This window comes from Ailuropoda melanoleuca, chromosome 15 (genome assembly GCF_002007445.2).
Source record: "Ailuropoda melanoleuca isolate Jingjing chromosome 15, ASM200744v2, whole genome shotgun sequence".
Lineage (NCBI taxonomy): Eukaryota > Metazoa > Chordata > Mammalia > Carnivora > Ursidae > Ailuropoda > Ailuropoda melanoleuca.
Window position 1 is genome coordinate 60,951,800 of NC_048232.1, and position 20,109 is coordinate 60,971,908.

Genomic DNA, 20,109 nt, shown 5'->3' on the forward strand with positions numbered 1-20,109 from the left:
TCTTTGAATGGAGATTTTAATGTGTGGTCAAGGTGGTTAAGATTAAAATAAATTTACTTAAAAATGAGTTTCAGGAGCGTCTGGGTGGCGCAGCCTTTAAGTGTCTGCCTTCAGCTCAGGGTGTGATCCCAGTGTCCTGGGATCGAGCCCCACCCACATCAGGCTCCTCCACTGGGAGCCTGCTTCTTCATCTCCCACTCCCCATGCCTGTGTTCTCTCTCGCTGGCTGTCTCAGTCTCTGTCAAATAAATAAATAAAATCTTAAAAAAAAAATGAGTTTTAGCATGGGGCGCCTGGATGGCTCAGTTAAGCATCTGACTTCCGCTCAGGTCATGATCTCAGGGTCCTGGGATCCAGCCCTGTGTCAGGCCCCTGCTCATTAGAGAGTCTGCTTGTCCCTCTCCCTTTGCCCCTCCCCTCTGCTTGTGCTTACTCCTCTCTCAAATAAATATCTTTTAAAAAAATGAGTTTTAATATCAAAAGTACAGTATTACAAAATTAGAATTTATTTTTTCCTCTGTTAAAAGAAAAATGTTTCCTTACATTATTGATCTGCCCTGAATAAGATATTGTAAACAAAGGTTTTTTTAAATTTTCAATGTAATCTGCCTAGACAAAGATTGTGGGCTTTGCCCTCATCAGGTCTTTGATTACATTTATAAAAAAGTTGACTCTTTTCAATATTAAAGAAGAAGCTAGGGCTTTTTACGACTATTTAACTTTCTGTATTCTCCTGCAAAGTCTTTGTCACTTTGGTTAAATTGATACCTAAGTATTGTTTCACAGTGACCTATCATCCTCTCTAAGTGTCCACGCCTTTTGATATTTTTGACAAACTTCCCAAAAATCAAATTCTAAAGGAAGTATTTTGAGACCTTGATATAACTTAAGGTTTTTAAAGATGGCCCTGGAACATATCAAAGAATTTGTTCTCCTTATAAAGACAGAGATGTTAAACTAATTAGACTTATTTGGTATGTTAAATTACATGGGAAGTATTGTCAAACGGATGATATTAAACCTTCTTAGAATATATTTGTGTGGAAATATGTTATTAATGTAAGCAAAAATAGCGTGAAATTTCTAAAGATCTCATATCTCCGTATATCACGTTAACACTTGTAATTCTAGTTACTACCTTAAAGTGTATGTCACAAAAATAACCAACCTTCTTTCTCTGTCTGCATTATAATGAACTCTCACCAGGTCTTTAGCCATGGCCATTTTTAAGTCTTTTGGCCATTTACAGACAGTTACAGTTTTACTCTCTGATGCTTTTAAAGAGTTCCTGCGAAAGTACTTCATCTTCAAAGAGATTCAGGAAAGGACAGTTCTCAACTTTAAGATAATGAAACTGAACTGGGTAAGAACTTCCAGAACTAGTGGCAAACTGAATTCAACCAGAACAAGAACTAAAAACATGAGACTGGATTAACTGAGAAGGATGATTATAATTTTTACGACTTCTTGTTTAAAATATTATTGGTTCTCCTAATGTTTTGTTTCTTCAGATTTTAGGAAACCTTTTTCTCTTTCTCTTAAGCTATCAACAATTTGGTGATACGCACCTTTGTCAATAAAGATAAAATTACACTTGCTTTTTCTCTTCACATGATCCCTGCAGAATTTGGAAACTCTTACTGAGTATTTTTATCTTCATGACAATTATCTGCATAAATTCAATAAGAATCTGTTCTCCTTGTATCAGGACAGAGAAACATTTGTTTTATTACCAAAGCTTTAACTGGAATATCATGTTTGAGAAATGGGCATAGATTCAGATAGAACAAGAGAGTTTTAAGGAGCAAAGTCTCACTTTACAGAGCTAATAAAGTCCTTTGAAAGAAAAATCAACCCGGTACCTTGCTTACAAAATTCCAGCAAAGCAGTCTTAAAAAGAGCTTTGATGGTTAAACACTATTCTTCCACACTAATGTAAATAATCAAAGTTTAATGCAAAGAAATAGTTTTATTATAAAAAATGAGGGTACTTGCTGAGAGAAGAAATTATGTTTACCCCTTTGTCTACTTTAGATTCTAATCCTGCTAACTATCTTTGAGTGTCTGTTATACACCTGTAAACTGGACTGGATCCTGAATTCTGGTTTCCTCAAAAATCTGGCTACAATTCTCCAAAGTAACATCTCCAATATTCTCTCATGCTTTTGATTTGGAATCAGTAAGACCAAAGACTGCCCATGAATGTACTTGGAAGGGACTACACCAGGTCCTCCTCGCTACCCAGATGGCAGCCAAACTTCAGGGACTTCAACCTTGAATATGTATGTCACAGGTGAAGAAGGCTCCGTCTGACATCTGGTCCTGCAGAGACGCTAGAGACCTCTGAATCAAACAAGACTAGAAAAAGAAGTAGCTGATATAAAGGCTGACTGCGTCCTCCCCCTGATGCCAAATCAAGACTTCATATTTTAAACATGAAACGTTTTTCCCCCTTCTCTTTATTTTACTCTGGCATTGGCCTGGAAGTAGAACACCTTCATCCATTTCTCCAAGGCCACTGATGAAGGAGGGGTTTGCCTTTCAGGCTGGTGGACTTACCATTAAAATCTCTTACCTATTAACGGTGTCACCTGAGTAAGACTGATTTGTTCCCCAACTGGATTTATGTTTGTCTGTGGTGGTTATCATTGTCCTTGGGCCTACAAATGCCTCAGCATCTGGTGCATATCAAGGCAAGGCCTTTGAAGTTCTCTGACCCAGCGGCTAACTTTCCACAAACCAACTAAGGCACCTTCTTTGGCCAGATCCCCTGTATTGACATCGTCAAATGAAGAAGGACCTAGCAGGAGGCTTTCATGATTCAGGATTCACTTCCTTTGGCAGGGCCATACTTCCCCAGTTAGGAGTAAATGTAAACAAGAATATGATCAGAAACTTCTTTTTCACTCTTGGAGATATTACAGAATCAGTAACCAAGACAAAAGCTGCCCAAAAAAGAGCCTTAGACTCTCTGGCCAAAGTTGATAATAGGACAGTCCCTGATTATCTTTTAGCTGAGCAAGGAGGTGCCTGTGCTGTGGCCAACACCACCTGCTGCACCTGGATTAACACTTCTAGGGAAGTTAAAACTCAGTTACGTAAGATCATTGAGCAACCCACTTGGCTTAAAAAGCAAGTTGACCAGCCAACCTGGAATTTCCTAGTCAGCACTAGGAGATTTGGTGGCGACAGAAGGACCAAAGGAGATTTCCAAAGGCTCTGGGGACAACGAGAAATACAGGTGTGGTACCCGCAAACCCCTATCTGAGTTCAGTCCTTCCTGCTACTTCTGAAGGCCATGAAAATAATGTAGCAAACAGAACATTAGCTCAAGGCTTTGAGATGATCCAATGTCTATAGTCGTGATAAGATACGAATTTATGAACGGGAAATACCTGAGAGCCCCTCCTTCTACCTTCCCTGTTACTCAAATGTGGCCTCCATGGTTTCCACTTGCTACTTAGTTCCCACTCCTCCACTCCCATATGGGACATGATGCCTGGAAATGGTCTTTCCAACCACCAAAAGACACAAACAGACAAAAATATTTCAGTCAAAAGGAACAACCTGATGCTTAATCAGTGACGCTTTCTGAGAAAGATCTTTATCAAAAGGGGAAACATGAAAATGAATCAAAGAAATCTAACTTAAAATGTAGTCGGGAAGCCATGAAAGGAGAGTTCTCATGCACGTAGCACTTGTCTCAACTTACATGACCAGCAGGAAGGAGGAAGATTTCCACATGCCTCAGTAACAGCAAATTGTCCACCACTTGCAGCCAGTGAGAAACCACCACAACCTCGAACTCCTGTTCTTCTCCAATGAAGTTATATTTAAAACAACCCTCCTCAATTTCCTCCCAGAACCTAATATCAGCTAGCCTTCACCCTCTGCCTCCTCAGACTTGGCTATGGTTTGCCATAGTTTGTTTGTCCAAAACTGCAAATCTCCTGCCACTCTCAAACAGACTCATCTTTGTTTAATTAAATTACCATTTGTTTTATTTAAGGTTGACAATCTCAGAATTATGTGCTTTTGGGGTCTGGATTCACCACTGTAGGTAGTAAGGGAGAGGGGAGCCTATTTTCATTCTATGAATAGACAATGGCTCAAGAGTATTGTCTATATATTTGAAAAAGACATAAAATTCAAATGTTATCAATAGCTTGATGTTGTGTAAGAAAATGTAGCACCACAACTGCTGCAACTAATAAAATCACGTCTCAGCTGAGGAAATAAAGAGGGGAAAATATTGGAATGAAGGAAGCAGGAGGGCTTAACTGAAAATCAATGCTATGACACAGCAAATACAGTCTTGCCAAGTTCTGTACCTATGCCTGCATGTGTGGGTGTGGGCGAGAGAGGGAGAGAATGCTGGTGGTACGACAGCCACCTTAAATGCTCTACGTGAAGGCTGCGGGAACACATGCAGACCTAGAAAGCATGTGAAAATTTATGTTTCTGTGCATTCTTCTTGGGAAACAAACTAAACTCTCAATTTCAAAAGGGGAGGGTCCTCCTCAATTTAGAGATCACTGGTCTAAAGTCAAACTTACGCATTCATTTCCATGGCCAGTGTGATGGGCACTTAGTATGCGTACAAAGGCAATGAGTCAGACAGCATGCCTTTCTATGGCACTTGCCCTCAAAGAACTCATAGTTTAGTGGGGCAAGCTGACAAGGAACCAGTTAATCATGGTTCGGTGTGTTAAGTATTATGATGGGGGTGGTGAGGTATTATGGGAATATACAAAGGGAACTGGAATCCCAAATTTAGGGGTGAGGGTAGATGAGGAAATTCTAAGGTATCTAATCTGAGGTCTTAAGAATGATTAAGAGATAAGGCGCCTGGCTGGCTCAGTGGGTAGAGCATGCGACTCTTGATCTCAGGGTCATGAGTTCAAGCCCCCCACTGGATGTGAGCCTACTTAAAAAAAATAATAATAAATAAAATTAAATAAATGGAGTAGTAAGAACCCCACTAGGCTACTCTGCGCCTCTGTTCTTAAAAAAAAAAAAAAAAAAGAAAGAAAAAGAATGATTAAGAGATAAAGAGTCATAGGAAGGATGAGGTACAGTGTTTTAGGTGAAAAGATAATATTAAGAGACCCAGAAGTAAGAGTGACCTTGGCACAAAAGTATTTAAGAAAACTGAAAATTCTGCCATGCCTCAAGAGTTGGAAAGAAGAAACGAGATAAGAGAAGTAAGCAGGGGTCAGATCCCCAAAAGATTTGTTAACCTGCACAAGAGGTCAGAACTTCACTCTAAAGCCAATGCAAAAACACTGCCAACTTTAAGCAGGAAAAGTGACAGGCAACATACAAGGAGACAGGAAAAAAACACCAGCAAGTATGCTGTTACCTCCATTACTATAAAAGAAGTCAGCGGCCTCAAACAGGGCAGTGGGATGCCGAGAGGCAGATACCCTCAGGTTAAGACCAATTGGGAGTTAGAATCTCCAGGTCTTGCTGACCAGGTGAATAAGAGCAGGTGAAAGCTTCCTTTCGAAGTCCAGGCCACCTAAAAGATGGAGAAGGGTTTCAATGGAAACAGGAAAAAGAGAGAGTATGCTTTCAGAACGGAAAAGTCTGGAAAAGTTGAGAAAATAAGATGTCTATAACGAATCAAGTTCTCAGGCCCAACGTTTGCGGTAAGAATCTGGACTGGAGCTACAGATCTGGAAACCACCAGCATCCAGACGATGTGTGCAGTCTTAGGAGTACATGGCGTCACCCAAGGAGCACAGATGAAGAGGAGCGTGTGGAGACGAACTGAAACCTGAGGCCCACCAACATCTAATGGCAAGCACCGAAGGCTGATACACAACTGGCCGGATAGGAAGAAAGAAAGCCCTGAGAACCTAGTACTATGAAAGGCAGAGCAGAATAGCTTAAAAAGGAATCACAGGGGTGCCTGGCTGGCTCAGCCGGAAGAGCATGCAACTCTTGATCTTGGGGTCAAGTGTTTGAGCCCCACATCGGGTACAGAGATTACTAAAATAAATAAACTTTTAAAAAATAAAATAAAAAGGAAATATGTCTACTGCACTCAGAAAACCAAACTTCAACTCTAATTATGCTACTTCAGATTCCATCAAGTACAACTTTAAGTATATGCAACAAAGTTAGGAGAAGCAGTCAGTGTTAACAACTATCTTCAAAAAATTCATAAGCAACGAAAACTAGTGACCTGAACAGGTACTAAATTAAATGTGTAATTCTCTATTACAGCACAATAAATTTCTAGGACAAGGTCATGCAGGATTATCAATATAAAACCCTTGTTGGTGACTCTATATAAGTATTAAAATATACATGGCCGGCATACGGTGGCGATGGAAATCCTTGCTGAGTGCCTGAAAGAGCTGTGCCAACCTGTATAACCAAGCACATCCATCAGGACATCAGAGGATTCTTGCGGTAGCCTTTAAGTCAACAATGATTCACGCTGGGCAAAGGGCTGATTTTTTTTTTTTTTTATTTTTTATTTTTTTACAGAGTCAAAATATATTTCCATGTGTGAATATTAGTTTTCTTATAGTACATCATGAAGACCTGGTCAAAGCACACCATTACTAACAGCCTTACTTCCAGGAGTGCAAATATAAACTGCCATCTGAAACATTATGGAAACATTAGTCAGCTAGGGACAATTACTGTTGACTTTACCCTGTTTCCTACCACATAACTCTTTTGTTTCTTTCTACCGCTGTTTCCTTTTCTTATTCCCTTTGCTTTTTTTCCTCTTGCACCTAATTTTAACAACTACCACTTAAAAAGCTTGGTGTCTCATTTACTTTCCTGCCCCTTTACAAGGCCATGAAGCCATCCATGCCTCTTCCAGAATACCACTCGGTACCTGTCTTTAATTGGTATTCATTCATGGTTACCCTTATTTAGTGCAGTACTACTGAATGATAAACATGATACCAGTGTAGAGATCTGCATTCTAGAAATCTCATTATTAGACAGTCGACTCTACCATCCAATATAAAATATAATATAGGTAACACAGGAACACATTAAAATGGAAAAGATAGCAAAAGCTAGTTTAGAAATAAAAGGATCAAGAAATATGATTTACAACAGGAATAAGGAAGTCAATATAGGAAAACAATAAAGATAATGAAGAAAAAAACCACAGGGATAATTGCATGCAGTTAGGATGTTATAAGTAATTTTGCCATGGATTCTGACATGGATACTCTTGGATTCTGAGGACTCTAAGATAGGTGCTTGCTCTAACAGATAAAGATGAAATATGAAGTGACAAGTCTCGATTTCAGTTAACCCCAAAATTTAGACTTCCAATTCTTTAAAGAGTAAAGATGGTTAAGTTTTTAATATGAAAATCACATCCGGCTTAAAACACTCCTATTGATCAGTACACATAAAGTATGCTTCAATTCCACCTAAGGGAGTACTCTGTGAGAAGACGAGCAGTACATAACACAGGTACCTTTTTCTCAATATTCTCAACTTTTCTGCAAGTTGCACGAACTGAACTTTTCTAACAGGCAGTACAATATAAGGGTTAAAAGTATATTCTCTGTAGCTGGAATGTCAAGGTCTGAATCCCTACTCTGGCCCTTAAGAGCTGTGACACTCTGGGTAAGCCGATTAACCTTTTTGTGTTGTGGATTCTTTGGTTGTAAAAAAGGGTAAGGTTGTTGTAAGGATAAAATGAGTTAATATTTTTAAGTGCTAGCCAACAACCAATCGGACACAACAAGTGTTACCTATGTGTTACCTTATTTTTGTTGTAGCTGCTTTTAAGAAATGTCTTAAGTTGTTCTTCCTCCAGACTTCACAGCAATCTAACAGCCACATCCCCAATATTTCTGATTTCCCTTTTCTGCTCATTTTTCTCTTCAGCACACATCACTAATACATTACACATTTCATTTAGTTGTCCTGTACATTTGTCTCCCCCTTGTAAAAATACGTCAGGGGCTGTTTTACTCACTAAAGTATATACCCTTCTAAGAATAGCAACCGCTGCTGAGCAGAGAGAATATCCCCGCAATTCTAAGGTGCACATGTTCTTACACTGTATTAACACTGTTGAAATCGGGATGTAATTTAATTATACACTTAAAATTATCTTACAATTAAAACTGCCAACACTAATTCTTTTTTTTTAGAGGGTATATACACAACATATGGCAATTCACAACCTAGATCTGATGAAAGACTATATGTCAATGCATGAATTAATGAGTGAAAGAATTAAAGAGACAGATGAACTTCAGTTTTAGTTAATCAAAATGTACATTCGTTAAAAAATCATTTTAATCTCACTTTCCCTGGCTATAAGCAGGTTATACTAACAAAAGAGTACTTATTGTCTGGATCATTTTCTTGGGCATACAAATTCCTAGCTGATTATCCCTGATGATGATTTATTTATTATCATTTGCCTAGCTGATCAGCGACAAAATGTTCATTAGCTTTCTGATTAAATTATTTCTAAATTAAACTAAAACTATTCCTCTGGTAACAATATTCCTCTGGCTGTTTTTATTTAATCTTACAATTGTAAACACAGATATAATGCTTAAAATGGCTTTTTCGCATTCTTTAAAGGAATATTTCAAAATGACAAACTGTTCACCTATAACCAGTGAAGACAAAAGTTTGTACAAATTTCAACAAAAATTCATAATACGAGGAAGAAGATGAGCAAGAATTTTCTAAGAATAAAAGAGAGAAAAATATTTCATGTATTTATTTGATAGCTCAAAACAGCAACAATGTACATCAAATTTTGAGCATTAAGTGAATATTTCTAAAGATTATCCACAGCTTCCATCATGCCATAACTAAGGTACAAACCATCCCCTCCCCAAATTTTAAAAGTGTACTGTAGTAAATGCAAAAATTTTCAGTTAACTTAATAAACTTCACTAATTAAACCAAAATCAGTGTAAGCAGTACCGCCCAACACAAAAGAAACTACAGCGCATACTAATGAGAATCATGTCTATTAAAAATAAGAACAGATCATAGGGGTATTTAGTTATTAGAAGACAAGAATTTTGACTAACTAGTACCAAAGAAATACAAAGACACGGTTGAGGGAAATGCAGTTAAGTGATTTGAAGCTGAAGTTCAGTATCACTTTTTTTTTTTTTTAAGATTTTATTTATGTGACAGAGACAGCCAGCGAGAGAGGGAACACAGCAGGGGGGAGTGGGAGAGGAAGAAGCAGGCTCCCAGCGGAGGAGCCTGATGCGGGGCTTGATCCCGGCACGCCAGGATCACGCCCTGAGCCGAAGGCAGACGCTAAAGGACTGTGCTACCCAGGCGCCCCAGAAGTTCAGTATCACTTTTTATGAACAAACTATGTTGTTATTTTGAGGGCTTTTTAATGGTACTGTTTCCTAACAATTTGTTGAGCACGAAACATCCAACAATTAGGTTTTAGGTTAAATGCAGAAAGTACATACAGCTGAATTAATGAATCTACCAGCTGAGAAAAGCCTATCAATGTACAAATCTCTAAAAGGGATACAAAGTGAGCAAATTATTTCAAAAGGGGTTTGGATAATGAGCAAGCTACAAATTTTGTCAAATTACTATCTGTTAAAAGATACTATATATATATGTGTGTATATATATATATATATATATATAAGTCTACAGAATTTCTGATGTGATTTAAAAATTTTTAACAATTTCAGAAGTAACTCTTTGCTATTACTTTACATTTTATCAGAAGTAGTATGACATGGTGTAAGATGTTTCAAAAAAAAATTTAAGAAAAACATTTTTGGGGGCACCTGACTGGCTTGGTCAAAAGAGCAGGCAAACTCCTGATCTCGGGGTTTTCAGTTCAAGCCACACGTTCGGTGTAAAGATTACTTAAAAATAAATAAACTTAACAAAAACCCATCTCTGCATAATTTCTCTGGAACTCACTTTGGAATATATACTAATATATTTTAACTTTTAAGATTAATAATTTCCCATCCTTTTAAAATAAAGTATAATCACCAAACATTCATCATCATGGATCCCCCTCCCTCCTTTGTTCTTTGGAAAAGCCTTTCTGAAACTTCCTAACCGTAATTTTCTATTCAACATGATGAATGTATAAAAGGTCATCTATCTCAAACCATTTCAAAGACCATAATGCAATGAAGTTATAATGACTTTTCCTTTCTTGATTCTCAAAAAGAAACTTACTACAAACTGAGAATTATGAAACCAAAGACTTCTTTGAACACAGGGAAATTGAACATAATTCTAAGACTGAAAATTAGTTTTAATCAAAGGAAATGTCTGCTAGGTAAAAAAAAAAAAAATTGCCATCTAATCTACTCCATTTGCTTTAGGACCTTCTGAACTATTATTAAAGTTTAGGTTAAAAAGAACTTGGTCAGCTACTGGCACTGACAACTATTTCAAGCCACCTTATAAAAATGAAAGATAAGTGAGCAGGGTTTATTTCCACTGAATCCCCTGGGGGCTACCCAGCCTGGTTCCATTCTCTATACCTCCAGTGGAAAAGCAATCTTGTTATTGTAAACAAGCAGCAACAACATTCAGAACAGTACAAAATATTTCCTCCCATCAACTTAAAATACATAAATTTGCAATATTATTTCTTGATCTGGAGTTACTTTAAGTGCACCAATCTGATAGCTACCCCACCTTATGTCACTAAAATTATGATATAATCATACAATAACCAAGACAATACATACAGGTTTCTTTATAGCCAAATTTACAGCGCTCTTCATAGAAGGAGCTAAAAACAAACATAATACAACTCACCTTCATTGGGAGATGTTTTCAACCTGCTGCAAATTCCATAGACGTCTCCATAGCTTTCCTGTATTTTTCGTAATGCATCTGTAGACCTGAGCTCCATGAGAGCCCGCAGCTCTGCGAGCGTGATTCCAAAGTCTCCGTCATGATTAGCTTCCTTCAAAGAGTTTTTTACTCCACTATACGCAAGTGAGTTGTTTGCCATGTCGCCCATTACAAGTATAATTTATTAGGAGGAAAATGTTTCCCAAAAGACTCTAATTTTCACTTGATGTATTTCCAAGATGAAAATCTTTTAAATATGCAAATCTTTCTTAAACAAAACACTCATTGTATGACTTTGTAGAGCAGCATCAGCAGCATTTCCCAGAGAAGTATCTTGACCTTTGGCCCATGACTAGTTTCTTCATATCAATCATGAGATGTACACATCTGTAAGAAAATATTTAAAAGTTAATAAAATCCCTCTTTTCTAGCATTAGGCATACAAGCATATTTTTTAAATATCGTTTAGTAGCTAATCCAAGTACATCATTTAATTATAAAAATATTTTTAACGGTAGTCTCATGCTTTAAAGTGTTTTGCATGACAAAAGATCAAAGTATAATTCCTAAATACAAGACATCAGATCTCACCATTATTAAATGAAACTGCATTTCACATGACTGAATTTTATGTTCCCTTCAGTATCGCTGTTATTAATAGTTATCACTCAGCACTTATATTCCAACCACTATTTCTTTAAATTCATTCACAATTTAATCCCATGAGGTGTTATTACTCCTTACTCTACTGAGAATAAGCCTCAGAGAATTTGAGGAGCTTCTGCACAGCTAACAAATGCCTAAAAAAAGGATGAGCTGGGATATCTCCAAACCCATGTTCCTTCGAATGCACAGACCCTTCTCTCCAAACCTTTCATACGATACAGACCCTGAAAGGGCAAAAAACACAGCAAACAATATGCTTCCCTATAATTCTCCTTGGCCACTCTGTAGCACCACCATCTTTTTGGCTTTCTAAAACTATCTTCCACCATGACTTCTGTCATATGTCATTACCTAAGGTCTTCCCTTGACCACTGATCCCAAGAAATTCTCTACCCCTTATCACTCTTTGTCGTTACCCTATTTCTTTGCTGGTCTTTAGTATTATCTAAAATTACCTTGTTCATTTATTTGTCAGGTTTTGCCTGTTAGTATATTCTGGGAATCTAGAACCATGCCAGGCACATGGTAGACATTCAGTGTTTAAGCAATAAATGGATGCATTACTTTAATTTTCCCAAGTTCTCCTTGTGCTCTAAGCCACCTAAAGATGAATGTTTTCAACTCTCATCTCCATCTATGTCCTTTAATCACCTCAATGTTAACACGCCCAACACTGGTTTCATCTTCTTTTCAAAGATTTTATTTATTTGAGAGAGAGAGTGGGAAAGAGCACACATGTTTACAAGCAGGGGGGGTGACAGAGAGGAAGGGAGAAGCAGGCTTCCAGTGAGGAGTGAGCCGGATGCGGGGGGCCTCAATCCCAGGATCCGGTATTATGACGTAAGCCGAAGGCAGACGCTTAACCAACTGAGCCACCCAGGTGCCCCAGCAACACCGGATTCATCTTATCCCCTAAGTAGAGAACTCCCTTCCTCAATCACCATTATTCTAATCACCTGGGCTTGAAATCCTACGTTATCTCTGATTCCATCCACTTCAGCTTCAATCATTTGAGTTTATTCTTCCTTTGAAAATATATAACGTTCTTCTTTCTGAACTTCGAGTCCCTCCTCCACAAGTTATAATCACTACCCCCCAAGTTCTCTCTCATTCTAATTTCTCCTTTATCCAAAGGTGTGCATTTTGCTGTTACAGTTAGTTTTTAAAACAGGCATCATGCTACGACACCTGAACTTACAGGGTGAAAAAACAGTCCTTTTGCTCATGCCTGTTTAGCACTCAAACCCAAGCTCTATTTTACCTATTCAACCTCTCTCCTTCCCCAAATACCCCAGTCCCCCATATTTAATAAAATGTTCAATGACTGGAAACTAGAAAAGATTACTGACGAGCGCAATTAATCTTCATCTATTAAACTGTCACGAGGATGTTTGCAAATCATGGTATGTGGTTCTCATACTTCAGTATGCATCAAAATCACCTATAGGTGATTCAAATACAGATGGCTGGGTCTCACCTCCAGTTTAAGTTCAGTAAGGTTAGGATGGGTTCCATTATTTGCTTTTCTAACAAATTCCCAGGTGATACAGATGCTATCAGTCCAGAGAGCACACTGTGAGAATCAGTGGATAGGAAAATGGGTTAAAAACTGAATTCATACCAGGTGGCTGAGGAAAATTTGCTTGCCTTGGGTTAAATATGCAAGGATGTGATAGCTATAGATTCTGTAATTTTTTTTTTCATTGCCTGCTTCCTCCCACTTCACAAATTCCTCTTACTTGCCCAATTATTACCAATTTTACTCATCTCCGAGGCAAAGTGGGCTCCCTCCTACTCACACATCAATTATTATAATAACCTAACTCCAAAAACCAGAGAGGGTGGTTATTTGATAATTTCCCTGAGTTTCCACATCCAAAATTTGCTAGCATCTGAGTATCTCACCAATCCTAAAATAAGTTATTATTGTTCAAGAGAAAAAATAATTAAGATTCCTAACTAAGTCTTTGTGTATGTCATCAGTCTTCTGGTTTCCTCCAGAAAGAGGAATTTTCCTCAATGGTAGCTTCCTATCCCATCAATTACCACTGAGGTAAAACAAGCAACATCCCAGATTTTCCAAGGGCAACTAGACACATGTAGTTTCTTCACCTTTCTGCCTTCTTTTGGGAGCCAGATTTCTGCAAAACCCATATATTCTGGTCTGAGTTATTAGGGTGGGAGAAGACCCCCAAGTTAACAACAACAACAACAACAACAACAACCTGCTTCTGTTCAAAGTGCCTGGGGTGGGGGTAAAGAACTAATTGGTTTGGGGTTCAACTGTAGAGCTTCATTGTTGTCACACAAAAACCAAATCCTCCATTTCAGCTTCTGTCAATATTAAAACTCGTATTTTTGGGGCGCCTGGGTGGCACAGCGGTTGAGCGTCTGCCTTCGGCTCAGGGCATGATCCCGGCGTTATGGGATCGAGCCCCACATCGGGCTCCTCCGCTATAAGCCTGCTTCTTCCTCTCCCACTCCCCCTGCTTGTGTTCCCTCTCTCACTGGCTGTCTCTAACTCTGTCGAATAAATAAATAAAATCTTGAAAAAATAACATAAAATAAAACTCGTATTTTTATTCCTCTCTGCCAATCATTGTCTCTTCATAGAATGCAAGTAGGAGAAACGGGTGTTACTTATGGAGTTCTCTTAAATTTCTCAACAATAAGAATACATAACAGAGCTAGGATCTGAATTTCTGTTTGTGACTCAAAAGCTATGCTCCTCCCACTGTACTGCCTCTACTTTATGTCTTCATGTTTGTTAGGTTCAAACAGAAACTGCCATAGGTCAGAAAACAGTCAAATAATACCAAATGTGCCAATTTATATAGTAAAAGCAGAATTCAAGACACTCTAGTGGATATTCGTTATTTGCCAACTCAGCATCCCTTCCCCCACTTTTCAGCAACAGTCCCCAGTTTTTGTTTAGGCACCTGCCCTTCCCCGACTCTCAATGTAGTCCATGTGAGGTTCCCTCCACATCCAAGCATTCCCCTGGCCATAATGATAACTGGTTCAGGAATGTGCATATGACCCAACAAAGGCCAAGTGGCAGGAAGGTGGCTTCCGCTGTGACTCTGGGGCAGAGACTTGTCTCTTCTTACTGAATTTAAATCTGAGATGTGGAAATCCTCTGCGAAGGGATCCAAAAGGGAAGGAGAGACAGAGGGAGGAAAGGAGAAAGGCAAGGAATGTGTCCGTCAGTGCTGATCACTTGAGTCCCTTGGTAAATCAGAGTTTCAAGTCTGTCCTATCCCTTGATTTTCTTGGTAATTTATCAATAAATTCCCTTTTGGGGCTGAGTTTTCTACCACTTTGCAAGCCACACAGTTCTGATAAGCACATGATTACCAATTATGTTCAGTTGCCCCACTGTTTAAAGAAAGAGAAGTCCAAGCAAAAGCGCCAAATGCAAACGAGCCACTTTCCAAAAGTGGACTATTTGAATTTACAATTACCTACAAGTTATACATCAGGCTGTTGTGTGTTTCTGGATTGTCTATAGCCCCCTCCACTATTTTCCTCCCTATCCACTTTCACCCCTCCATTCACTGAACTAGTGGATTCACAAAAATGCTTAGGACAATAAAAAGTTTTGTTTTTGTTAGCCACAAAATGACAATCAAGATGGGGACACACTATTTGGGACTGAAATATAACAGAAAATAGATGTTTTTTGCTTCTCTGTGTTGTTGAAAAGATTTTGATCTTCCATCTGAAAAGTTTAAGAATTAATCTTGTTATGTAGAAGCTGAGGCCCCCCTGAATAGGGGGATTTTAAAGAAAACACACAGCTATTCTATGGAGGCCTGTTGGTCTACGTAACTTACCCCTGAATCCCTACATGACATCTCTGGTAGTCTTTGAGGGATCACAGAAAAACGAAGAGGTAGTTTCAGACTGGAGTTAGGCAAAAACAGTTAGTCTTCCAGAAGAAGGATTAAGATGGATTCCAACTGACACATAAGCTTTACTAGGAATGAGCCCTCCACAGAAGACCAAAAAATGACTGCAAGGCCCCAGGAATGAGTGAAGCTCCTAACAAGACAGTTTGGTTAATTACAATTTCTTCTTTCACAAGAACACATGACTTGTAGATCATGAAATGGTTGTATGGACGTTATCTAAACTCAACAATGATAACCACAAAAAAACTGCATATCAGAAAAACTCAAAGAAATACAGGGCAACAGTTAAGTTATGGGATGAAATACGAAGCTGGATGAAATTCAGAGCTCTAAAAATATTACGTAGTAACATGAGATTCTTGCAGACAAGATACAAAATATATGCTCCTATAACTAAACGTATTATAACGAAGAACGACAACCTGGAAGACATTACTTGGTTCCTAATTCCTGACTTCTAACCATTGCTGGTGATTTATAAACACAGAGGTTATGTTTCTCCAATCTGTAGATGGCTTGTAGCTAGGTAAGCCAGCAAATGTTAAGATGACAGAATCAGGGTCCAGAAAGACAGGTAGGAAGGAGAGGATACACTTAATTGTTACAAAATGCACTAACCTGATGTTAACATGATATAAGTGCTTTCCACTGAGCCTGCAAAGAGAGTATGTTCTTACGCAGCAGTGACAGGAGTCTAACACCTATAAAGACAGGTAACAAGACTACTCTGCTTTGCCTTGGACAAACACACCAAAAAGATTACCGGCTCATCTATAAAATACAGATACAAAAATACCCACCTCTGTAAGTGTGTTAATCTATGTGAAACTATTTGAACTTAGCCTGGCACACAGTTAATGGTAAACACTTTAGCTGTTTTTCATTGTAAGAATATTTGCAGATACATTCTGCGGAGAATAACCCTGCTCTCCTCAGATAAGGACTGCCCAGCCATTTCAGATGAGGAATGTTTAAAGAAGTTTTCTAAGCCTAGAGGAAAAGAGGATTCTGATCATAGTCTAATATAAAAGAAGCTCTGCTATACACAGAAAACATATGATGACTGAATGTATCAAAGAGAGTGATGAAAGACTTTTATTTGCATTACACATAACAGTCCTACTAGGCTTTGCACTGGTCTGGTGTGAACCACAAGGACTATGTACTGTGACAGTTAATAACAGAGAGAATGTTGAAGAGTCCGGAAACGAATGCATTGAAGAAATGGAGGAAATTTAGTCTGGGGGAGGAATGATTTGTGATAGCAAACTTGAGACATTTGAAGTTTTATAGTGTAGACAAAGGACTAGATATATATTGTGGCGTACTGAAGGACACAAGTAGAATGAAAGGAAAGAAAGCTGCAGAGAGGTAGTTTTGGCTACATAAAGCAGAACTCTGTAACAAGTTATCAAAATTCGGAATAGGTGTGTAACAGTTAATTTTAAGGTAACATGACTGGATCACAGGGCGCTCAGATATCTGGTTAAACATTATTTCTGTGTGTACCTGGGAGGGTGTTTCTGAATGAGATTAGCATTGGAACAGGTGAACTAAGTGAAGCCGACTGCCCTCCCCAGGGTGGGCAGGCATTGCCCAATCCATACAGGACCTGAATAGAACAAAACATGAAGAGGGAATTCATACCACCTCTGGGCTGAGACATCAATCTTCTGCCCCCAGACTGAAAAAGTGACACCACTGGCTTTCCAGGGGCTTTAGTTTGCAGAAGGCAGATTGTGGGACCTCTCAGCCTTCAAAAATGCCTGAGAAAATTCCTCATAATAAATCATAATAAATGTATCTTATTTCCGATTGGTTCTGTGTCTCTGGAGAACCCTGACTAATAAAGGGCCTCTGGGTTAGTGAGAACTGCCTAGCCCTGGAGTTGATCATGCGAGATACTAAAGGAATTATATGGAAGAGTGCTCAATATCTGAAGACAATCCATGCCCTTTTTGTGACAACTGTAATCTTTAAAATCCCATTCCTACTTTAAAAGGTGACTCCACTAGTCTAATGCAGTAAGCATGCTTTATACACCTACACAACTGACTTCAGGTTCAGCACTCCATTCTCCATTGACTCTGTTTAGCTTTTAAAAATAAAGACTCCTTTTAGGCAAGATTACTTCAAAGACAACAAACCCCAGGGGGGTGGGGGTTCTTCCTTGTATATAACTTATGAAAGATACCATCTAATTTGAAGATCTGCTAACTGTGGTCATAAGCTTAGGAAAGTCATGTGATTAATTTTAACCCTAAATTTAAACAAATTGGTTATAAATCAAAAGAAACGTATTTGTTAGTAGCCAGTCCTTTCGTTTAAACTTTCAATAGTCTCTTAAAATGTCCTTTGAATCAACTAGCTACAGATCCCCAAGTAATCTTAATTTTTTTCAAATCACTCTCAATTCACAATGATATTTCAAAACATAAAAAGTTGCAGTCCTAAATCTTACTCTTTTCTAATACTTACAGATTTGTAACTACTTCAGTACATGAAGTTACTTTTGATTTCATATATTCTTTCCCGAAAATATTGTTTTCTTAAGGCATCCATACTGAAATGGCTCAATGAAATGTCTTTGCGTTTTCATTTGATATACTAAAATAACTTAAATGTTAAGTCAAATTTCTGTTTACTAGCTCTAATACATCTCAGTAAATTTTGAAAAATAAATATTTACAAAGGTTCTTAATCAACAGCTGATTTTATAGGAACCTAAATTATGGATCTGGGGTTTAAAAAAAACTAAAGCTAAAAACATTATTTTCATTCACTTAATAAGAGAATAATTGTTTAAAAATTTCTAAGTCAAGAAAAACCATAAATAAATTTTAAAAAGCTAACATTCTGTTAAAAAATGGTTACAAAGGAAAGAATCATAGAATTGAATGGCTGAAAGGGAAGTCGATCAAATCCAATTGCTCATTTTATAGCCAATGAAACCAAACACACCTAATCACCTACATCCAAAAAGAATAAAGATGTTTATAATAAAAGAAAGCAAATATTAAATACTTACAAAATCATTAAAAAGAAGAGGAAAAGACCAAAATTTAAGTCATGGGATAAATCATAATGTACAGGTTGTAACGAGGCTACTACCCCAGACAAAGATGTCATTGTTCTTCAAAGTAGACAACATCTGACTGTCAAAAAGCTAAAAAATTGCTTTTAACTGCAGCCTTTCAAAAAAGAACACTCAAGAATCTCTATTTTCTTAGTTCCTTTTTTTCTTTTAACATAAAATTAACCCAACTTCCTTTGTAGACAAGTAGTCGTGAGGCCAGGGATAACTAACTTTCATAGCTGTTTCTCACTGTGGCTGCTATTAGCCTTTTATTGTCAGCACTATCTCATAAATTAAGAAATGCAGCCGGGCCCACACTGCCCCACCCTACCCCATTAGATAATAGCAGTGACCTTCAGTCCTCAGGCAGGACAACCTAAAACTCGCCACCTTAAATGTCCCCTGGAAGGTTGAACAGTGTAACTACTACATAACTAAGCCTAAATTTAGGCCCATTAAACTTAAATTTACTTAAAGACAAAAACCATGCCTTATTCATTTTTGATCCCTGTATCTTACCAAGAGGTACTATGATCATTCAAAACAGTCACTTTCTACAGAAAAAAAAAAAAAAAAGAAAGGGAAGGGAAGGGGAAGGGGAAGGGGAGGGAAGGGGAAAGGGAAGGGAAGGAAAGGGAAGGGAAAGGGAAGGGGAAAGGGAAGGGAAGGGGAAAGGGAAGGGGAAAGGGAAGGGAAGGGGAAAGGGAAAGGGAAAGGAAAGGGAAAGGAAAGGGGAAAGGGAAAGGGAAAGGGAAGGAAAGGAAAGGAAGAAAGAAAGAAAGAGACATTATCCTAATTCACATCCCACAAATGTAAAGTCTTCCAACAATTAAAACAATTTTTAATTAGAAATGATAAAAATGTAAACTACTAAACATTAAAGTGCTGACGTGTAATATCAGATTAATGGCAGAAAAAGAGGATGGGCTCTCAATACCGTGCATGTCAAAGAGTAGATACCTCAAGATATGAATGGTCAGGTTTCTTTCACAGTTTTGTTATGCTCAAGTTATTTCATTAAAACGCTCCAAAGAACCAAGGTATAACTCAATTTGAATATTCTCTGAACTCACATTTTTTATTTTTTAAGAGGCTTAAAGAAAGCATACACACTACACAAAGGAACATAAAGACTATAAAGCCTGTTTAGAAAAGTAATTTATATCAGGTGAGTAAAGAATGATACATAAACAAGATTAAATTCACCAAACATGATTTCAGTTTTATAGAACTGATAAAACAGAAAATAAACATTGTCTACAATGTCTGATTTATTAGTCTCGCAGGATTCATAAATACCGTCACTGTATCTATCTGCGTTGACTAAAATTAGTCTCTCTCCCCTCAGTAAATTACTTACCATCTACTAGACTCTTGCACAGGCAGAGACTAAGTACGGCACTTTGAAGGGCAAGCCACAGCTGCTGCCCATGATAAATGCAGCACCACCACTTTGGCAAACCTCTCGGGTGGGCCACAAGTAGATCAGAATAGTGGGGGCACTAATTTGTTCTTCTATTATAGCTTTTCTTGCACAGGAGCAATGATTTGTTTACCTCTCTGTCCTCCCAATGAACTGTGAACTCAAGGCAGGGTTTGTGGCGTTTAACCCCTAGCACTGTCTGGAATATAGTA

The 20,109-nt window shown here is 38.1% G+C and overlaps 1 protein-coding gene across 3 annotated transcripts in view; it reads right to left on the reverse strand.

Moving 5' to 3' along the window:
* Nucleotides 1–11,205, reverse strand: part of ATP2B1 (ATPase plasma membrane Ca2+ transporting 1) — a 71,073-nt gene extending 59,868 nt beyond the window's left edge. For all 3 annotated transcript variants that reach the window (XM_034644143.1, XM_034644142.1, XM_034644144.1), the window contains exon 1: nucleotides 10,780–11,205. In XM_034644143.1, the coding sequence (XP_034500034.1) occupies nucleotides 10,780–10,987 (208 nt within the window). In that variant the 5' untranslated portion in view covers nucleotides 10,988–11,205. The remainder of the gene's footprint in view (nucleotides 1–10,779) is intronic.
* Nucleotides 11,206–20,109: the final 8,904 nt, after the last annotated feature.